The sequence below is a fragment of the Plectropomus leopardus genome, chromosome 3 (assembly GCF_026936395.1).
Source record: "Plectropomus leopardus strain MGB_pleo_1.0 chromosome 3, ASM2693639v1, whole genome shotgun sequence".
NCBI lineage: Eukaryota > Metazoa > Chordata > Actinopteri > Perciformes > Serranidae > Plectropomus > Plectropomus leopardus.
This window is the reverse complement of record NC_142178.1, coordinates 33,709,414-33,731,376: the sequence shown is the minus strand read 5'-3', so window position 1 is coordinate 33,731,376 and position 21,963 is coordinate 33,709,414. Positions and strand designations below refer to the sequence as shown.

The window sequence follows — 21,963 nt, the reverse complement described above, 5'->3', positions numbered from 1 at the left end:
AGGATCATGTAAATTGGTTTTCAATATATATTAACAAAATTAACCCCTTGAAAACTGAGCAAATTGGCTTGTTTTTTCTTTCAAAAACATGGTAAAAAAAAAAAAAAAAGTAAACTACCTCAAAATAAGCAACAAAAACGGGAAAAGAACCTAAAGAAAATGCTAAAAATTGAATACATTTTTTTCTTTGTTCTGTTACATAATTTTAAATATGTAATTAAGAGGATTATAGTTTTCTGGACATTTTCCACTTGTGTTTGATAATATCTTATAATCCCTTCACCAACTTTCAGATCATTTCCTTGTCATCTTTTACTTTTGTAGTATGTGGGACGTTTCTTGTCAAGTTGTACATTATGTTTTTTCCCATGTTTTTGGGAGAAATCCAACTAGTTTTCTCGAGTTTCAGAAGTTTAAATGCAAAGGAAAACTGATATAGAGCCAGGTGTTAAAGGGTTAACTTTACAGTCAAACTGAAAACTGCAGGTGTGCTGCAAGTCTCAACTCTTTTAAGTCAAAGCTCAAAAGTTTTTCTTTGCCTGTTATTTTTTGTTATTTTATCTGTCTTATAATTCTTTTAGCTTGTTTTTGTTTTCTGTTCGACAGCCATTTAATTCAGTTTTTAATTGCATTTAAATGCTCTTTTATGATGTTTTTCTGTAGCACTATGTCATTTGATGTTTTATGTAAAGCACTGAATTGCCTTGTTGCTAAAATGTGCTTTATAAATAGACGTACCTGGCTTTTGGAAATGATTTACGGTGTCTGTAACTCAGCAGGAACGGCTGCCCAACAGGTGACAGGCAGGGATCGGGGACTGACTGCATGGACAAAGTGGAGAGGTGAGGAAATTACAGATTGAAGCAATAACGTGCACCAGGTCTTCGTGCTGGTAGGTGACAAATCAAACCAACGTTAAGAGTCTTATAGTCAGTCCAGCATGCCAACCCAGTTTCAGGATGAAACAATCCCTTAACAAGACATTGCCTCGTTTATGTACGGGGTAGGTCAGTACATTGATCACTTTTAATCACTTTTTGTTGTAAAAAATATTTGTGTTATGACCACACATTTCCTAAAAGGGGACATTCAAAAAATTATGAAAAAAACTTTTGTGTTTTGACTCTGAACCCAAAACAAACGACCATTTCAAACTGGATTAGACCATTTACATTTATTAAGCAACAGATACAGTATGTTCACAAGTTGCACTAAATGCTTTAAGCACCTTGCAAACTTCTGAATAACGCAACTGATGAAAAGGCCTTATACAATAAGATGGTGTTTTCATTTTAACAATTAAAAAAGAAGAAGACAAAACTAATTAAATCATATTTTGTTGCGTTTGACAAGAATCCATATTATCCTTTGCAAATGACTATACACATTTACACATGCAGTTTCCTAAAACATTCATCGCCAAGTTTACAGCTGTATGAAGTATATGATGAAATATCATATTCCATTCTCATCAGGAAGGTGCATTTGTAGAGAAAAATAAACTTTGCTCATCTCTTCAACAATACAGAGTGTAGCAATTCTCTTCACTGCTTTAAACAAAGTGCCAAAAAAAAATATTCACTGTGGTTGCAACAGTTCCACCGCAATTATTACTAAACAGTAAGTCAGGCTTTACATTTAAAGATTGTACATGTGGTTTTACTTTTTTTTAACCATACATTTCCAAAGCATACCTAAGCTAAATTTTAGATTGATTAAATACCTTCCAGAAAAGTTTTTAGTCTTAAAACTTGCTTGAGATAATACATGAACTAACAAAAATATAAAGGCAATTAAAATGAATTTAAATTTTACAAGTCCACTGACAGTATAAACTGAATACTGGATGCATGCAAGATGGAAATAAATACAAAAAAAATGTATGCTTTGGAAAACATAAAACAGTTTTTGGGCTTAGAAAACATACACATTTTAAGTATTGTCTTTTGACTGGACATAATGTTAAACATTTCCCTCAATAATCAGAAAGCCAAGCATAGTAGGACATTAACCTTAACTGCGACACAGCAGGCGGTGTAAAGTGCGGATTTTACATCACCTCACAAGAGTGGACAAACTAACTGTTTCAGGCATAAACAGAATCACTTGTACTTCCTCTGCTCTCACTACTGGACCAGCCAGATGAGTCAGGACAGCCATTCAGCATACATAAAGTATGGTCCAAGCTCCCTTGTTAAGACACGATGAACAAAAAGCAGACAGTGGGTGGATGGGTCACAGTGTATCCATTGAGCTGAGAGGCAAAGAACAGTCAGGCTCCACGTGAAGGTCCAGTGAGAGAAAGGAGGAGGACTCTATGACTAGACAACCCTCTCCCAGTCCCCCGTCTCAGTGCGGTGGTAGAGCTGTGGCTGACCCCCGGGGAACAGGCTGTCAGAGTCGGGGTGCTCTAAGAGGAACTGGATGGTGGTCTTTATGTGCTGGACAAAGTGTGGCGGCTCAGCCATTGGAGACGTGGACAGGTACTGGGCATAAGAGACAAAAAACAGAGGCCATACTCACAAAGCGTCCTTTTAAAATGAGTTGTTACTAATGAGGAAATTCTAAGAAAATTCCCCTTTACATTTAAAGCTAAATCCTGGTTTAAGATTATTTTTGGGGCATTTTCCCTTTATTTATAGGACAGCTTGAGAGAGACAGGAAAGGTGGGACAGAGAAGGGGGAATGATGAGCAGCAAAGGGCCATAAGCCGAACTCGGACTCGGGCCGCTGCCGAAGCCTGAGGCATATGGAGCGCACGCTCTACCCAGAGAGCTGGAGGTCGTCCCAGGACAAGTTATTTACACAGCATTTTAGCACTTAGAGCTGGGGACGCTAGTTTCATTTTGTCTTAATTGGGCAAAAATCCCTTAATTATGTTTCAGCATACAGTAATTCACGTGGTCTGAGAGAAAACTAGACTTCTGCACCTCCTCTTGGTTCTGGTTTTGGGCTTTCAGGTCATTTCAGAGAGAGGGCGTTCCTATTGTCTGTTCTACAAATGCACGTCCCAGTGAAAGCTTAAGTCAACAGCAGAGAGTCCTGCAGAGAAAGTTGTTATTCCAGCACTGGCAACAACGGCTACATTACAAAGCAACCTGAAAAAGGAAGACAGACTCCTCAAGAAGACGGTCTGATGATTAACAAAATGACAGCTGTGTCAATATTAGAGTTTCAGAGATTGAGAGAAAATGTCGCTGATAATTTGGCCTTCTGCAAAGGCTAGTTCACGTTTATGTAGCTAACATAAGCTGACATTAGTGCCTCGCATCAATGTGTCGATGAAGAAAGGATGAGGTCGCTCAATCTCATAGGACTAACTACTTTCACGTTCCCTTACCTTTAAAATTGTGTCATCATTTTGTGACAACCAGAAGGCAATATCCAGATTTGGAGACCATTTGCAAGGGCCGATTTTAACAAGCCCTCGACTCGAGTCATATATGTCAGCCATCTGCAAGGGAAAAAAAACATTTTATTATTAAGCGCTGCATTACGAATGTGCCTTTTTAGTTTCACTAAATAAAACAATAACACCATTATTAATGTGAGGAGAAAACAGCATTCTTTATTTATTTGATTATCATAATCTCACAAAAAAAAACCAAACCACGTCTGAGTTTTTGGCATGAAATAGAGACTTAAAATTATGTTATGTGCTATTTAGAGAAAAAGAGTCCAGTTTTCACACATAAGAGACATTTTATATCTTACAGTACCTACCTGTCCCCCAGTGAAGGTCCTTGCTGATCGCAGCTCCTCTGCAGGTCCTTTATGAGTGAACGACGAAGGAAACACGTCCCCCGTTTTAACATTTACACCTGTGCACAAACAGACACAATATATAAGAGGTCGCACTGCGTAAAAGCATTGCTCTCACTCTGTAGCACATTTATAACTTACCTATTCCATAAACTACAGGCCTGTGAGTTCCATCAACAACAGTGTCATTCATTTCTACAAAAACAGAGAATAAAACGGACTAACTGGATGAATTACTGACAGGTAGAATATTTAAACAACAGTCAAACAGGTATTAAAGTTACCTGTGATGCAACATGTTTCCAGATGAATATCCTCTTTCTGTTTCTGGAACGCTGCTGTAAAATAAAAAGACCAAGTGTTACAAAGCTCAAATGCTGCCAGTATAATATTACAGTGAGACACACAGTGATTTGAAAGACTATACCCAGAATGTTAAGGCTGAGTTTGTGGGATGTTTTTGACTCATCATTAAATCCTCCAGCGAGATGGAGCTCAAGTCTGCATTATGGAAAGCAAATAAAAGTTAAAAAAAAAGAACATTCGGATACGATATGCACATATTATTAGTGTTTACTCGTGTGTTTCGTACCTGCCCTCCTTACTGACGGTACTCAGTGATGTCACAGCTTTCACAAGCAGCGGGACTTCTGACCAGGTGCTCGAACCATCGCAGTGAGCGAGGCAAACCGCTCCACTTCCTGAGAAATAATAACAGACATTTAAAAAGTCATTTCTGGTAAGATAAGGCTCACTGTATGAATCTAATGAGGAAACATTACCGGTGTGTCGCAGCACAACCAAATGGCAGGTGGTGGCATCTTCAGATCCAATTACTGAAACACTGTCTGTGATAAGCAAGATAAAAAGCATCTATTATTATTATGATCCAGAACTGTTCTGACTGACTGGGAATAAGACGCTAACAAATACTACAGTACTTCATACCTAACAGCCCCCAGTGCTCCTTATCCAGAAAACATGTGTGAACTAACAACATTTAAGAGCACTAAAGCTTTTTTATTGGTGACTGTTGAATACCAGCACAAATAGCTGAGGCCTCTTCACCTGAATATTAAGGGACTCCTCAAACCAAAGGGCAATATTTGTCTAGTTTCTCCAAGGATTAGGTCTATGGAATATGTATAGACTTCACAATAATATGTGAGTAAGTGGAGCAAAGAGAAAAGCTGATATTCAGAGCATCATCAGGCTTAACTCACTGTCTGCTGGTGTCGTTGCAGCAAACTCTCTTTGTTGGACATACAAGAGGCACTTTGGGTCGACATCAACAGGTGGCTTGGAGTGAAATGTTCGTGCATTTTCCTGTGACACAACAGCACAAATGTGTTACTTTTTAATGTTATTTTAGGGCAAAAAAAACTTAGCAAATAATACAGTATGTCACACTTCTTTAGTAGATATAAGGGGGGAGAGAGAGAGAGAGAGTGTGTGTGTGTGTGTGTGTGTGTGTGAGAGAGAGAGAGAAAGAGAGCGAGAAGAAATGTCTTTCAAACCCATTTGCAGGTTTGGGGATTTCAATGGTATTTAACCTGTTAAACCTGGGCAAATTGGATTTATTTCTTTAAAAAACATGGGGTGAAGGAAAGGAGCCACAAAATAAGAGATTCGTGGAAAATTACAAGAAAGTAACCTGAAATAAAAAAAGAATACAAATAATAATAATAATAATAATAAATCTTAAATAGTTAAAGTATATAATTATGATAATTAGCGATAAAAGCTGTTTCTTTTTTCCCTAGACATTTCCCCCTAGCTTTAAAAAAAAATCTTCTAAATGCACTATTTTTTTGTAAGGAAAAAGGAACATTTTTTACCAAGTGGCTAATTGCCATCCCCCCCATGTTTTTAAAAGAAACTGCATCAATTTAATTGGGGTTCAAAGTTTGAAGTAGTTGTGAAAGGGGGTCTGAAAGAAGCACAAAAAAGTGGCGTCACTCCAGGTTTTAAAGGGTAAAATAAATACAAAATTATGACTATTTAAATGGCCCTTGCCTAAGCCAAATCAATATTTCCCTCCCCAGTGCTTCAATAAATAAATAAATAAATAAATAAGCCACATTTTTCAGCAGTAAAATTGACCTCAAATGCAGCCGTTTAAAGTTGTATGCCACTCCACTAAGCCAAAATAAAAACCATAAGTCCCTCCCAATGCTTAAACAATTATTTGAATTGCCTCCCCCGTTTTGCACCGCCACCTCCCCTCTTATAAATAAACAACAGTCCCTGACAATTATGATTTGACTTAGTTCTGCCATCACGTTATACCTAAATCCCGTTCACGACGGTAATTACTGATTACCGTTTCACTTTGACGTTAACAACCAGTCTGTCATAAAGTGATTATGTACAGTTAAGTAATGTTAACTGCTCACAGTTTCTCAGCGAGCTAAATTTAGCCTCACTTTCGGGAAACAAACCTGTAAATGTGGATATTTGTCGAACAGTTCCGCTGTCGAGCTTATGCGGTCAAGTCCTCTATTTTGAATCAGCAACGGCATTTCTTTACGCGACGCTCACGCTAATATTACCTGGCTATCATACTATTTTAAAGACGACAACTTTATATTTTCATGCCATAATATCTCATATTTTAAGCGCTCAGAGCGACAGTCCATCGCATTGTTATTATTAGATGTGTCCGTCGGGTTGAACTTCCTGGAAAGCTGTCGTCTTCTTCTACGGTTTCAATGAGAAAACGGGGCTCGCGCTTTCTGACACACCGCCACCAACCGTTAAAAATCACAAATGCGTGCGCGAGTCATATTCACCATTATTGCGTAGCGAACGTTTGTACGTAGTGTTCTTTCTATCCATATTAGGATACGTAGAATTACTAGCTGAAGTTACGTCGCTAAAGAGGGCAGGGAGGGAGACAGCCGTTGAGCTACGTGACGCACACGACAATTGTTCACCAAATTTTTTATTTAAGCGTGCCTATCGTCTAATTTCACATACTTTTGCAATCGTAACTTGTGCATAATTTGTAGTTTATAGTGGTCAACGGCGGAAACAAACCGGAGTTACACGTTTAAAGCTAAGCTAGTTTACTTTTCTCGACAACATGAGAGGCGGTTCTTCCTATGGAGACAGGGACAGGGACCGTGGACGAGACAGGTAAGTTTGTAGTTCATATTCAGAAACAATAAACACACATTATCACAATATTACCTGTATAAATGTCTAAATATCACCGGCAGGAGATTTAACCCAAAGCCATGGCTGTTTCATTGGTCTTTGTAAGTGCAACACGAAGGCAGAAAGCTCGGACTTCCTCAAGGCCTCCCTCTGAAAACAGTGTAGCTGCACTGTAAACACTGCTCCGAGCCGAGGTCACATTGTTGCCAAAGACCGTAAACTGGAGCACAAATGTTTACTGGACACTAAAATTAGTTTAGTTCGTATAGAGTGAAAATTTCGCACTAAATTTTATGGCTCCAGACATGATAGTTTTTCACTTGATATGGTAATGTTACCTGAATAGGTCAAAGGGTATGCAGGGTTCCCACAGATCCTTAAAAGTTTTAACAGGGTATTACAATTATTAAATTGAAAATTAGGTCTTAAATTATGTCAAAATCAACGTTTCAAAAGTCTTAAAATGTAACGACATAGAAAGTGGGATATTCAAACAACTTTTTTCCCCTGACATTTCATTGTAAAATCTCAAAGTAATCTGTAATATCCATTTTTAAAATAATTAACCGAATTCCTTCAGCATTAAGGTCATGCCGATCAGGACAACACTTGAAGTAGATAAACTTACTTTTTAATTTTACCAAAAGGGTCATGCTTTATGTTACAAAAAACGGTAAAATTGTCCCTAGCCCGAAGTAATTAATGTTGGCTCATGGTTGTTTTTTTTCCCTTCAGTTCTGGTTATCATTAAATTGTTCTCAACTTCATTCTGATTGAAATTTTAAAAAAGGTGTTAAAAAGTCTTAAATCTAACTTGCCTGTAGCTGCAGGAACCCTGGGTATGTGTTCAGCTTGTAAATTAGGTTTAGTACATTTAAGAAGGTACAGTGCAAATAAATGAAAACATGAGGTAAATAAAGGCAGAATAAGTCAGGAGGCTATTTTTCATGGGTAGTTCCTTGGCCAAGGTGTTACAAAAAAAAAAGGGAAACCAGGTGGAGCCATGGCCACCGTGATACAATTGCTGGCTCTCTTTTGAAAAAATAATTGGAGGCGGACATTGCTATCTAAAAAATATTTTACTGATAAATTGTTTCACACAAAACAAGGCAATCTATGCAGTAGAAATATGCAAATACTTTTGAAATTGGGGTTACATGACCAGAGGAAAAAAAAAACACAATCATGGCATTAACTTTTGCTCAAAAGGTACAAAACCTACAACTACCAGGATGCATGGGACCAATAAACACTCTTGCTGGTAGGTGACGTAATGTGACCTCGTCCGTTCAACTCAAAAGTGGTGGGCTAGATCTCGTATTACAGGGCTGTTAAAACAGGGCCACAGGCCACCCCTAACAAAAATTTCTGGGGTGCCACTGAATACATGTCTTCAAATAAATATAGCACAATTACTCTGTGTGAGTAAAGCAGTCCACATACAGAAACTTTGCCTGAGCCCCCCTTGTGGACTAAGTGATATACAAAATTGCCAATCTGGGCTTTATGAGAATGATCATTTTGCAAATAGAGTGAAGACTGGGTGTACGGATTCAGCCTTAATATGTTGGTCACAGACATACCCAAAAGACACATGATCTCTTTGTAGTGAAGTGTTGACACATCAACTATTGATGGCCAGTCACTGGGTAAAAGGGCACTGTCTTCACAACACTTAGTAAGCCCATATTGGTGAGCTTACTAAGTGTTGTAAGGACAGTCCACTTTTCATTAACGAAAGTAGACTAAGGAGCTGGTTATTGTGAGTCAGCACAATGCCTGTCATGATTTTCCACTTGTTTTTATGAATGAACCCCCTGTTGAAGCAGTAGAGGAGTTCAAATATTTAGGAACCTTTTTCACATGTGAAGTTTTACAGCAAAGACAGTACATTTTTTAATAAAAGCAACTCAGCCAGGGTCCCTGCTGTCCCTTAAAGAGTCTTATAAGGCATTGGATTAATCAATCTAAAAACTAGGCCTTAATTGGTCTTAGAATGTCTTAAATACATTTTTCATAAGTCTTAAAAGTGCAAAGTCACAAAAGGTACGATTTAATGAGTATTTTTCTGACATTGCATTGTTAAATCTCCAAATAATAGGTAACTTTAAAAGAAAATAAAAATCACAGAATACGACTAGCATCGCTGTCACCCAAAAGTCATGTTTAATATTTTGGCAAAAATTCTCCCTAACACTAAGTTATTAGTGTCAAACTTGTCCAATTAAATTGTTAGGAAAAGGTAGAAACAGCTGGGATGCATATAAAAAAATGCAGGTAAAATTAAAAGCTGTACAAATTTTGGCTCATGCTGATCCTTTTCAATGAATTTAAAAGATGTCAGAAATATAGAGTACATTTTTACGGGTGATGCTATGGCTTGTCTTGTTGATAACTCTTACTGTCTCTCTCAGGCCACGGTTTGGAGCCATGAGCAGTCGCAGTGGACCCTCACCAATGAAGTTTGGGAATCCAGGTGAGCGTCTCCGCAAGAAGAGGTGGAACCTGGATGAGCTGCCGAAATTTGAGAAGAACTTCTACACCGAACATCCTGAAGTCCAACACATGAGTCAGGTAAATTTAAAAAGTCTCTCTTTTTCACACACCCGCAGACATTATGTGAATTATGAAGCTTACTGGAAAATGTGAGAGCATGACAAAATGTTGAGCAGTGTAGGTTTCCCTCATTTTTGTGTTGTTGTGTCAAAGTTTCTGACAAAACTGATGCACAAAATAATAAGCAATACCAAATGTAAACCCCTGAGTAATAAAGTATAGTCATGCCTCATGATCTTCATAGTGATTTCAGCAGAGGAATGTATTACAGTAAGTTATACCAGGGTTCTCGTGGATCCTTTAAAAGTCTCAAAAGGCACTGAATTCATAAATCTAAAAATAAGCCTTTAATTGGTAGTTGAGTGTGTTAAATCAGTCTTTCAAGTCTTAAAAATGCAAAGACAATGGAAGCAGGATGTTACAAATTGTTTTGTTTTTTTTGTCTGGTGTTGCATTGTAAAATTACAAAATAATTGGTAACATTTATTTATTTATTTTAAAAATTACAGAATTCCTCTTGTTAAACTCTTCATGATGAATTAAAGCAGTGGAATAATCCCACATACAGAGCAAGGTACAGGAAATCAGTGATAAAAATCACGTATAAATGCCACATATTTCCCGATTCTACCCAGATCTGACTTTTTCACTGGACCAAAAATGCAATATTTTATGTTACAATAAAGGTTTGGTCAAAATTCTTCTTAACTCTGTAAAAAAGGTTGGTTCTTTTATTTTGAATGGTATTAAAAAGTATTAAATTTGTCATAAACTGTATGAACCGTTTATACACTATGTCAGTGTAGAGACAAAATTGTCCTTTACCTTATATATTCAAATTAATCACCTTATATAAACTTTTGATTTGACCTGAAGTTAACTCATATGAACTTGTGCTAATCATCTGACCAGCTACTGTCCTTGGAAGTTTCATTTCTGTGTGAGGAAACTTGCTGTTGCTGGGAAAAGGAGACAGACGTTCCTTGTTCTAGTACACTTTATCTCAGTGGAGGAAACCTCCCTGATTTTCCTAACACTGTGTTTGCATTTTATATGTTTTCTTCTTCTTTTTTCTCTGTTATATCCAGTATGAAATGGAGGAATTTCGCAGAAAGAAGGAAATCACCGTCAGAGGCTCCGGCTGTCCAAAGGCGGTGACCGCTTTTCACCAGGCGCAATTTCCTCGTTAGTAAATCATACATTACACAAACTGTAATACCTGCTCAAACTATCACTGGCATGTACAATAAATAATCCAGCAGTCACTCCAGCATTTAGGGACTTTAAATATTTTAGCTTTGAAACCCTTTGCACAATACTTAGACCAGTTGCAGTATTAGTATTAGTGTATGTCTACAAGAAGAAAATTAAAAAAACCCAAAGTCCAGCAGTGTAAGTCTCTTGTTAAGTGTCGCCCTCCTTCCTTCTGGCAGAGTATGTGATGGATGTGCTGATGCAGCAGAACTTCAAGGAGCCAACAGCAATACAGTCTCAGGGCTTCCCTGTGGCCCTGAGCGGCAGGGACTTGGTGGGGATTGCCCAGACTGGCTCCGGAAAGACACTGGCTGTAAGTCTGCATGGTCATCCTGCATGATCATGACACTTCATTGTAGTGACGGGTGGACCGATTCTTTTCACATCTTTCCTGTGTGTTGGTAGATGTAAATGAATTGAACCTTTTGAGTTATGGTGTCAGTTTCTCCGTGGAACATCGTTTTAATACATGCGCATCCAACAACTAGAAATGGCTTCCCCACAGAACTTCTCTACAATGCATTATCATTCATCAAGTTTACATTAATACAGATAAATATTCATTTTACTGCATATATTTAGCATCCCGCTTGTATGTAGACAAGTTATGTAAGTTCACTGTGACATTACAGAAATATCACTGACCAATAATCTGTCATTTTTTGAGTGGAAAGCAACAGACATCCCAGTTACCTATGCAGTCTTGTGCTACATTCATGTGGTGTGGAAATAACCAGAGAAATTAGCCTTTATTGTAGTGGCTAAATCATTAAAAAAGCCAACATGTTTCAACCACTAAACTAAATACAACATTAAAACAAGAATGAATGCACATGAGGAAGAGCAGTACAACTGCAAAAGGGCAGTGTTTGAATCTGGAGTTTATATAATGATGCATTAGTAGGATTTAATTGACTTTTGTGGGTTTCTTTGTTTGTTTCCTGCAGTATCTTCTTCCTGCTATTGTACACATCAACCACCAGCCCTATCTGGAGAGGGGAGATGGCCCAATAGTGAGTCCAAATTTAATATGTGTCATTATTTCACATCGGAGTGTTTTATCTACTTAAGTGTGGGCATGCAGTTAGTCTGTAAAACACATCCTAATTCCTCTTCGTCCTCCATTCATAGTGTCTGGTGCTCGCCCCAACCAGAGAGCTGGCTCAGCAGGTTCAACAGGTCGCATATGACTATGGCAAGTCTTCCCGGATCAAAAGCACCTGTGTTTATGGTGGAGCACCCAAAGGACCACAGATTCGAGACCTCGAGAGAGGTGGGTATGGTTGTAGATGCAATGGACTAATTATAAATAGGTTGAAATTTTTAAAAAAAAAAAAGAAAGAAAAGAAAAACCTGCTAAACATACAGTGTTTACGTCACTTTATTTTACTTACTAGTGCATTTTGTACTTTAATGAAGTTGACTTTGAAAAATTAACTCCAAATTGTTAGGGTAGCACAGTGTTGTTGATAAAACTAAACAACATATTTGATATATGAAAAACACAACTATATCCTGGTATGCAAATATGCCACACACATACACACATGCATGTACACACACACACACCTCTTTTTCATGCAATGTCCACAGCAGCTGCTGCTATTTTAGCCCACACTGTTTTTCCCTGGGAATTGTGACCATAGAGACAGTACAGACAGTAACAGAAAGTATTGTACATGAACATATCAACAATCAAATCATGAAACGTTCTGTTTAATGTTCTGCCTGATCATCGAAAGCCCAGTTCAGACCAAACATTCACAACGAGACAAGTTAAAACTTGGAACTACTTGTAATGCATCAGTGTGTAACGTTTTGAAAATGTACCAGTTTACACTAACGTGACGAGATGGTGTATCGTCTCCATAGCATACATGTCAACAGCTGTGTGGATGTAAATGAGATGTTCTTGGGTTCGGCGGGGACAGAGTCCTATTGTTACAGAAATCCACAGCAAGCCAACACTTCAACTGCTGACAGTTTTGTAGTTTTTGTAACTGGCTTGACAGTGGACTTTGCTACAAGCCGATTGGCTGTTGAAACAGGTGATGATTTTAAATCCAATCACTGGTGACTTGACAAGCTGAGTTGCAGCTGACACCATCAACTGGTTTGGCTTGAGCTTATGCTGCCTTCACATGTTCCTAGGAAATATTGTATTTACCGTATTTACAAGCTCCGAGCACATAAACGTCCCCAAGTAGTAATTACAAGTGGGAAATTGGGAAATTTCAATGATACCCAAGTTGCCAATTTGTGATGTTTCATTTATTTTATATTTTGTTATTTTGTTCAGAGTAGCTAGCTGAGAAAACAGGAACATAAGGCTAGCTAGCTAAGCAAATATTAGCTAATTATAATGTTGTTTATGCTTATAAACGGATAAAAATTCAACTACATACCTGATTCTCATTCAACTTTTCCCTGCAACGCTCTTAAACGTTTTTCTCTCGTCAACAAACTTTTCCTTTCATTGGTCTAAACTTGGCTTGATGATGTGTCTATCTCTGCCCTTTTTTTTAACCTGATGATTTTGTACAACTCAAGGTGTTGAGATCTGTATTGCCACACCTGGTCGCCTCATTGACTTCTTGGAGAGTGGGAAAACTAACCTGCGACGCTGCACCTACCTAGTGCTGGATGAGGCTGACCGCATGCTCGACATGGGCTTTGAGCCACAGATTCGCAAGATAGTGGAACAAATCAGGGTAGGAATAAGGCTCACTTACTGCTGATTTTAAAATGATCAACTCAACTTATTAATGTAGAAGTATTTTTCAGTTAAATCAGTTGCATGTTTTCTCTCTCTGTCTCGCAGCCAGACAGACAGACTCTGATGTGGAGTGCAACCTGGCCAAAGGAGGTTCGGCAGCTTGCAGAGGACTTCCTGAGGGACCATGTTCAGATCAATGTTGGTGCTCTGGAGCTCAGTGCCAACCACAACATCCTGCAGATTGTCGATGTCTGCATGGAGACGGAAAAGGACCAGAAGTAAGTGAGAAAATGTCTGACTTATGCCATTATTATTTTATGAACTGCTTTAACAGAACATGAGCTCATCCTTAGCTTAGCACCACTGATGTGCCATGATCGTCTCTCCCTGTCTGCAGACTCTTTCAGCTGATGGAAGAGATAATGGCTGAAAAAGAGAACAAAACCATCATCTTTGTGGAGACTAAGAAGCGCTGTGATGATCTTACCAAGAGGATGCGGCGGGACGGGTGAGAAATTGCTGTCAGTTACAACACAACATGATGACAGCAGCTCTAGGATGCATTATTCAAAGATTTGTCAGACAGAAGCTACTCAGCCTCACTAATCACTTCACTAATCTTCCCACTTTGTTATGGTTTTGTTTTCTAGGTGGCCAGCCATGTGTATCCATGGAGACAAGAGCCAGCCAGAAAGAGACTGGGTACTTGCAGGTAAGATCACCACAATACCACTTCCCTCCAGCTCTTGGTTGCACATCATTTTCTCACATAAATGGATGTTCATCTATCATACCAGGCAGACTTGACAACCTTGAGACCTCAAAAAAAGAAGGATTTTTAAAAGCAAAGCCAAAATTTGATTTTCATTGACTTGGTCTCCTTTATTCAGGTGACTTTAAAATAATTAAAGTAACAAAATGATAAGTACATCAGCATTCTCAAAATAAATGATTGACGTTTTAGTTTTAATTCTCAGGAAAGAATTTAAAATAATTGTGTGAATCTCTGGCGTTAATTAATATTCATCAGTATTCATTTATTTATTTTATCACATCGTGCAACGGAAAAATCAAACGGACAAATTTTACAAAATGTATGACCTCTTCCCTAAAAACCTTCGGTAAGAAACAGGAGTTGTTCTTTCATGGACATCCAAAATTTGCGTTGAGATATTCGTCAGGCATTTTCAGATCATTCATTGTTTGATCCAGCACCTGTAAAAGTCCTTTGGATGTGCGTGTCCTCCACCTTGCTTGGTCTCCATTTCTGTCCATCTTTCACTCATTGAGGACCAGGTGTGAGCAGCTGTCTTCTGCATCAGGTGCATGTCACAACAGCTACATTTGGTGTAGCTGTTTTGTTGTCCAGTTGGAAACACTAAACCTTTCCAGTCATAGGGTTATACATGCTGTACATTATCAGCAGCAGGTTGTGATAACAAAGAAGACAAATAATCTGGAGGAAGATGGAAGAATTTTGAGCCCGGTAAGAAATCGTTAGAGGGTTGACAAGTATGCCTGTAGAGCGAGTGGACAATAGGGAATAGTGAAAACAGTTCTTTTCAAAGATTGCTGATCAGTAGGTGTACGTAGTTTTAAATTTACTCATTTTCTGTTGCTTGAATTGAGTGGGATTAGAGATAACTGGTGTCTGATTCCTGCAAATATTTTGTTAAATCTTACAGAATTTCGGAGTGGTAAAGCTCCTATACTGATCGCTACCGATGTGGCCTCTCGTGGTCTGGGTATGTCTGCTCACACAAACACACATTTAATGCTGCATCATGTCTCATGTAATTGTCTCTTCTATCATTCTATCAGCATTTTCCTGTGAATTATATTTTAACTGTAAATATTAGGTTAAATATTAAGTGTAGAGTAAAATAAGTATCACTCATCACAGTTAATTGATGTGTGCGCTGTATTTGCAACTTTTACTTTGACCGATAGGTAAGTATACTTAAGTTGAATCCAGTTGTATCTCGCAAAGTCTGGCAATGAAATAGTGTAAAAATATATTGCATTTCTACTGTAATAAGTGTTCAGTTTTTTGCCCTTGACTTTTTTCAGGTTGATATTATGACAGTTTGATCCTTTTTTTTTTTAATAATAGGGAGCACACTAGGAATTTTGCATAATATATAAAGTATGTAGTATTATTTTTAAATAGTCCATTTTTTTGGTGATGTAAAATTAAATATCTAACTATCACAACCTGGTAGTATAATAAACTGTTAAGTCGAGTATGGAGGCTGCAGGCCTTCTGCTCTGCTGGGTTTACAGTCTGTTTCTTGTTACTGCAGTTAAAAAGCTTCCTTCAACCGGGGCTCTTTGGCACGCACACTCCTGAAAGGAGGGCTGTGTGGAGCAGATGCTCCTGCACACCTTTTCATATCTCTCCTTTGTTGAATAATTAAATGAAGATGCTTCTCATATAACCCGTTTATACACAAATAAGATGCACCGATCAGCCACAACATTCAAACCACTGTTCAATAAGTACAGTGCATAACATTGATTATCTAGTTACAGTGCAAGGTTCTGTTGGGGAACTTTTTGTCCTGGCATTTGTGTGGGTACCTTTTGAAACACAGCACACATAAGAACACTGTTGCACTCTAAGTCCATCCCAAGCTCCCTGTGCACAGCACAGCTGCGAACAGCATCCACACGTGTAATAGAAATGTTCAATACGTGGAACTGCGTCAATTTTTTTGTACGTCTGATGTGATTTTCCATCATTTATAGTATAGTGTTCTTTGATTAAATGTTGTACAACTTCATTAAGGACTCTGCTCATAGAGAGGTCTGTAGACAATAAAACAAAATAATATTAATGATAATAATGAAAAAGGGACAAAGCAAAAAATAAAATATAAAAAAAAAAAAAACATTCCACAGTGATCAGGCATTTACACAGACAGGAACGCGAGTGATTCCTAATTCCAGATTTAAACCTCACTGAGCTCAGTTTAGGATTGGCTGGAGCCAAAGTAACGCTGTTTTCAGATTTTACCACCCTACACATATACCTGTAAATCAGATTTCTTATTACGGCAGTACAAGTTTGGCAAACATTTAGCTTGCACTACAACTCTGAGAGGCTTTCAACAGCAGCCTCATACTGTCATTATAGGCCACAATCACAGAAAGCAGGAAAATTTCTGATTTCTTTTTCTGACAATAACGTGAAATCAAATCAAATGCTCATGCCACACCACAAAAACTGCTCATGAAAGGCCCGTGTAACAAGACCAAGATCTCAAGGCGTTAACCTGGCCTCGAATTTGACCATATTTCCAGTCGGATAGAGCATCATTTGGATGTGTCGATGAGAGTCTGATCCATGGAGGCCCCAAATCACAATCCACACGACTCAAAGCATCCACCACCAACGCCCTGTTGCCAGACACCACAGGACACCGACTTGGGCCTGTGGGACACCAGCACGTCTCACAGATACTCAGGCAGGTTGGGATCTGGGAATTTTTGGTCCAGGTCGAAGCCTTGAGCTGCCTGTCACATTACTGAGCAGTTTTTCTGGCGTGACATGGTGCATAGTCCTGCTGAGGGGGCTGTTACCCTGAGAAGTGGGTGTAGTCTGCAGGGTAGGTGGTGCATGTCAGGAGGCATCCACATGAATGCCAGGACCCAAGGTTTCCCAGCAGAACATTGCACTGTAACAAGATGATTGATATTATCTGCATCGCCTTTCAGTAGTTTTAGTGTTGTGCCTGATCGGTGTACATTAGATATTGAATTTTGTGTTTCATTTATATAATTCTGCAAACTGATACATGTAATTTTTTGCAGATGCATTTGAGTAGGAAAGTAGCAGCTGAATTATCTGCGGCCCACCAACAGAAAGGCTATAATCTAATTTGTTGGCAGGATAAATGTGAGAAGGGGGGATAAGTGAAGTGTCTTTAACTTGCCAAAATCCGTATGACCGTATCCTTGTTCTTTTTTCCCCCTCTTCTCCTCTCAGGGTTTGGCAGCACACGGCAGCTGTAACAGTCTGCGCTGCTGTCACTGCCCCCTCAGTCACGTAAAAGTAGAAGCTCGGCTAGTTTTAGACGGATTTAAGCCCTTTTATTCCTGTTGGGTAACTAAGATTCCACTGCCCAGTAGTGTCAGTCTTAAATCCAACGAGCCTTCCTTGGGAGCAGCCTGAGGTTCCTGTTTGTCTGCCCATCGCTCCGTCCCAAAAAGCAGACAGACAGGGGAGAGAGAGTTAGACGGGCTCGTCTGGATCCAGTCCTGGCCGGGGTCTGAGGAGGGCCCTGCAATTCAGCGAGAGAGCAACAGAACTAGACGTTGTGTGTGTGTTTAACGGTTCTGCTCCCGTCTGACGTTGCTGGTGTGTGCAGAAGGTGAGGGATGAATCCTGTCTCCCTCCCCCTCAGCCCCTCACTATAAACCAGGACTGATCAGGGGGGACTGGCTACCTTTGTAAAAACATCCTGAAGGGGGTAAGTACCTCACCACCCCTTTCTCTTAACTCCTCCATGAGCTCACCACACATCCAGGTATTTCCATCGTGCTCATATTTTAGTGCAGATTATAGCTCCCGGCACATCTTCATTCAGTAGCTCACGGTTGGTGAAATGGTTTCCCTCTGTCATGATGGAGGGAACAAAGTCAACGTATTGATCAGCAGTGCTGTCAGAGCCCCTCATCTTCTGTAATAAGAAACAGACTCTTTGTCTTCACGCATTTTGACCAGTAATCACATTGGTGTGAAGATCATGAAGCCTAAACGCAGTTTCTGTACAGCCCGATGTCAAAAACCTGAAGTTCAGTTTTATCTGTGATGAATATAAATCAGTCGTAATGGTGTGAAATGAATCTTTGGATGCATGGATTTTTGCACGTGTCTGAAAGAGCAGGTAAGTTACTCTATTTGTTTAGATTCTTTATAAACAATATATCTTTGTTAGTAGACAAAAAAATGTACTTAGTCATATATATCAGTTTTTTTAAATATCAGTTTTTAAAGTGGAATTACAATGATCGGTTCTTTGTCCAGAGGTGTTTCCCTCCTGTGAGATTATTATCTCTTTGCTTTCCTCCACGCTGTAAAATCATTCGCTCTTTATCCAAAAGATGTGGAGGATGTCAAGTTCGTCATCAACTACGACTATCCCAGCTGCTCTGAGGATTACGTGCACCGTATTGGACGTACGGCTCGCAGCACCAACAAAGGCACTGCCTACACCTTCTTCACCCCAGGGAACTTGCGGCAGGCCCGTGACCTTGTCCGGGTCTTGGCGGAGGCCCGGCAGGCCATCAACCCTAAACTGCTTCAGATGGTGGAGTCGGGGCGCGGTGGAGGAGGCGGTAAGAAAGACCATCACAGATCTTCAACCTAAAGCTTTAGTTGGTAACTTTTATTAAAAAAAAACAAAAAAAAGGTGTTTTTATTTTTGTTGTGCTTTACTGTCAGTTCATCCGCACAGTAACACATGACACAGATAATTATTTTATGAATACATTTTTTCAGAAATGACAAATGATTTTTGTTTTTGTTTTGGTTCAATTGTTAACATGGTGGTTGTTTCACAAACTTGATCATTTTATAGCTACACATTATTTTACATACATATAACACTAAAATATGTTTCTGAAAACATTTGAGGTGAGAAATAGGCAACGCAGTAACAGAAACTTGATTCATATTTGATGAACACTGCCTAATTTGACATTTTAAATGCAGTTCACAAGCTGTGATCGACGTAATTGACAGCTTGTGTTAGGCTCCACGACTGTGATTGGCTGTTTTTGTTGAGCCACGTCCTATCCTTGCAAATACCATCAGTAACATTTTGAGGAAGAGGAGGATTATGATTTTTTTTCCAGATTATCTGTCTCATGCACTATAAAAATGTTCTAACAGATTAAGCAAATATTAAAAAAAACTTGCATATAGGGTGCTAGCCTGTCCTGTAGGGGTCACTGTCATGTCATTGGTGTGTCAAAATAGGTAGGAATCATTCATGCAGGTGTGTTGTGAGAGGGCGGAGCACCAACAGTTTATTGACCCCAACGCCGGATCATGTCATGCTGATTGCAATCATAAAAAAAGGTCTTCTTTGTATGTTTGGTGAGTTCTTGTGTGTTTCATTGAAGACCACAATGATGAGAAATAAACTGCATCAAAGACAAGAAGAAGCAGTGGGACTCTTTGGTTTGACCAGACGAACAGCAGACAGCAGACAGGCGAGCGTGTCAGTTAGCAGCCTGTCTAGGCAGCCCCTCAGTGGCTTTAAGTTAGTCTTAGCCGCTATTCTTATTTTTAGAAAAGTTAACAACTACAGGCTAAATGAATTTTGTAAAAAAGAAAAGATGTGATATAATAATACTGACATTACATGTGATATTTGTTACAGGTGGCAGAATGCGTTACCGTGGCAGCAGCTCCAGTAACCCAAACCTCATGTACCAGGGAGAGTGTGAACGTCGCATGCACGGCGGCAGTAGCAGAGACAGCCGCGGCAGCTTCAACCGTGACAGCCGCAACAACCGTGATGGAGACCGCTCTTCTTCCTCCTCCTCCTCCTCCTACAGGGACAGAAGCCGGGATCAGAGGAACAGCTACAGCTCGGGCTCAGATCAGTACCAGAGTTACAGCGGCAGTGGCGGCTACAACTCCCGCAGCGGAGTTCAGTCTGTAGGAGGTCAGGATCAGACTAACCAGCAGCCGGCTCAGTTTGTCCAGCATCCTCCAGTGCAGCATCCTCCTCCTGTTCCTCCTCCTGCGTCAGGGGGGCTGCAGCCTCTGATGGCCCAACAGTTTGCTCCACCACAGCCGCCGCTCATGGGCTTCATGGGGCAGCCACCTTTCCCTTTTACTTCTCCACCGCCACCTCCTCCGGGCCCGCCACCTCCCCGGAAGTAGAATAATGAGCAAGAGTGAGTCTACGCTACTTAGTGTTTTCACAGCGCAACTTTGTTTGCACTCCCCATCTCTTGTCATTGTCAAGAGGGGAGGTTTGAAAAAGCATATATCTAAGGAGGTAAGGGCTTATATTTTTATATTTGTTTTGTACTTTTAAATAAAACCTAAACCTTTAGAACTTTTACCCTTCACTTTTTCAGCCTAGATTGTCACTCTCCACAGCCTCACGCAGCTGCTCTCAACCATGTACCATGCATGGAGGAACATGTGCTTTCATTTAATCACACACTGAAGCAGTGGATTTCACCAGTTTGTTGTGCCTCTCTAGTTAAAGGGTATACTCTGCAGGATATTCTCTAAAAAATCAATATATAGACCACAGACTTTATTTAAAGATACTTTATATACAGTTTATATACAGTCTATAGTATAGACTCATTCAAAAGTAATCCCTCTCAGTCATTCTGTTGGGGAACAGAAGGTGTATGGCGCTGTATCTGAAGAGACTACCTGTGTCTTCTTATTTTCTTCTTATTTTGCTTTGGGATATTCCTGGGCAAGTTGTGCAGGTGAGGTCGGAACTTTATATAAAGCAGAGTTGTTTCGATACCTGTATCAGAAATACCTCCAATACTTCCTTAAAATGCTGGATCAGCTAGAGCGAATATCCATACACTGATCTGAGTTGACTTAATTTGTTAATAAGCTTTTTTGATAATTATTTTGTTTCTTGTGGTTTTTTTCATGCAGTGGTATTGGATTAGTGCTTGTGGACACAGCACCAAAAAAATGCAAATATACCAAATCAGGGGTTGACTTTTTAACTTTCGCTGGTGATGCTGAAAAAGAACAGCAGTCAACAACTACATTTAAGTAACAAATACCTTTAAACAGTTTTGTTCATCAGGATTTGGATTTCATTAGGATTTGATTAAAATGAAATGAGGCCTCAGTGATACATGGTTGAAAGCGCTTATTTTTTGGGAAAATGATGTCACATTCCAAAGTCTTGTCTCACTCCAGCTTTTTTTGAGCTCAAAAACTTTGACTTATTTTGTTTGAGGTTCTGACTAGCAAAATATTTCAAGTGTTGAATTTATTTTTGGTTCCTGTTATCCTAAACATTGAAAAAAGGCATTCATATTTTAAATATGCTATCATAGTTTTGAAACTATGCAACCACTGTATTTTAGTGCCATGGGCTGTCACATTAGGTCTAGATACATTTGGTTTTTCCTATCTTGTTGCAAGCAAAAACTGATGTTTTATTTACTTCTGTCTAACTAACGTATTGTTTTAATAAACATTTCAGGTAATGCAGACTTATTTTCATGTGGGCTGCTGACTTAACTGCAATTTGTTTCCTCTTTTATTCATTGTGTTCTTTATTTAATAAATGATTCAAAGCATTTTTTTCCTACTTTGTAAATTATTTATGAAATTATTTATTCATCCGGTGAATTGCCCATACAAATGACTTTATTTGCCTTACATTTCTTGCACAGTCTCAATTTGTACTCAGAAGTATGTACATGTGTGTTGCTTTTATTGGTAAATATACATCATGGCATGAAGCTTTTATTTACATCAGGAGCACAAATGGAAAACACTGTTTCCC

General features: G+C 39.1%; 2 protein-coding genes across 2 annotated transcripts; one reads left to right on the top strand and one right to left on the bottom strand.

Moving 5' to 3' along the window:
* Nucleotides 1–1,159: 1,159 nt before the first annotated feature.
* ntan1 (N-terminal asparagine amidase) lies at nt 1,160–6,479 on the bottom strand. Its single transcript, XM_042485203.2, has 10 exons — nt 6,204–6,479; nt 4,986–5,088; nt 4,545–4,610; nt 4,355–4,463; nt 4,190–4,263; nt 4,047–4,100; nt 3,904–3,957; nt 3,724–3,821; nt 3,341–3,454; nt 1,160–2,486 (listed from the first exon to the last, which is right to left on the bottom strand). Exons 1-10 carry the CDS (start codon nt 6,282–6,284, stop codon nt 2,322–2,324), a joined length of 918 nt encoding a protein of 305 aa, XP_042341137.2. The 5' UTR covers nt 6,285–6,479; the 3' UTR covers nt 1,160–2,321.
* Nucleotides 6,480–6,627: 148 nt separating this feature from the next.
* LOC121942677 (putative ATP-dependent RNA helicase DDX17) lies at nt 6,628–21,754 on the top strand. The gene is made up of 13 exons (XM_042485951.2): nt 6,628–6,900; nt 9,336–9,495; nt 10,566–10,662; nt 10,911–11,044; nt 11,679–11,744; nt 11,863–12,004; nt 13,282–13,442; nt 13,553–13,725; nt 13,845–13,955; nt 14,098–14,159; nt 15,133–15,192; nt 18,554–18,787; nt 19,837–21,754. Exons 1-13 carry the CDS (start codon nt 6,848–6,850, stop codon nt 20,343–20,345), a joined length of 1,962 nt encoding a protein of 653 aa, XP_042341885.1. The 5' UTR covers nt 6,628–6,847; the 3' UTR covers nt 20,346–21,754.
* The last annotated feature ends 209 nt before the right edge of the window (nt 21,755–21,963 follow it).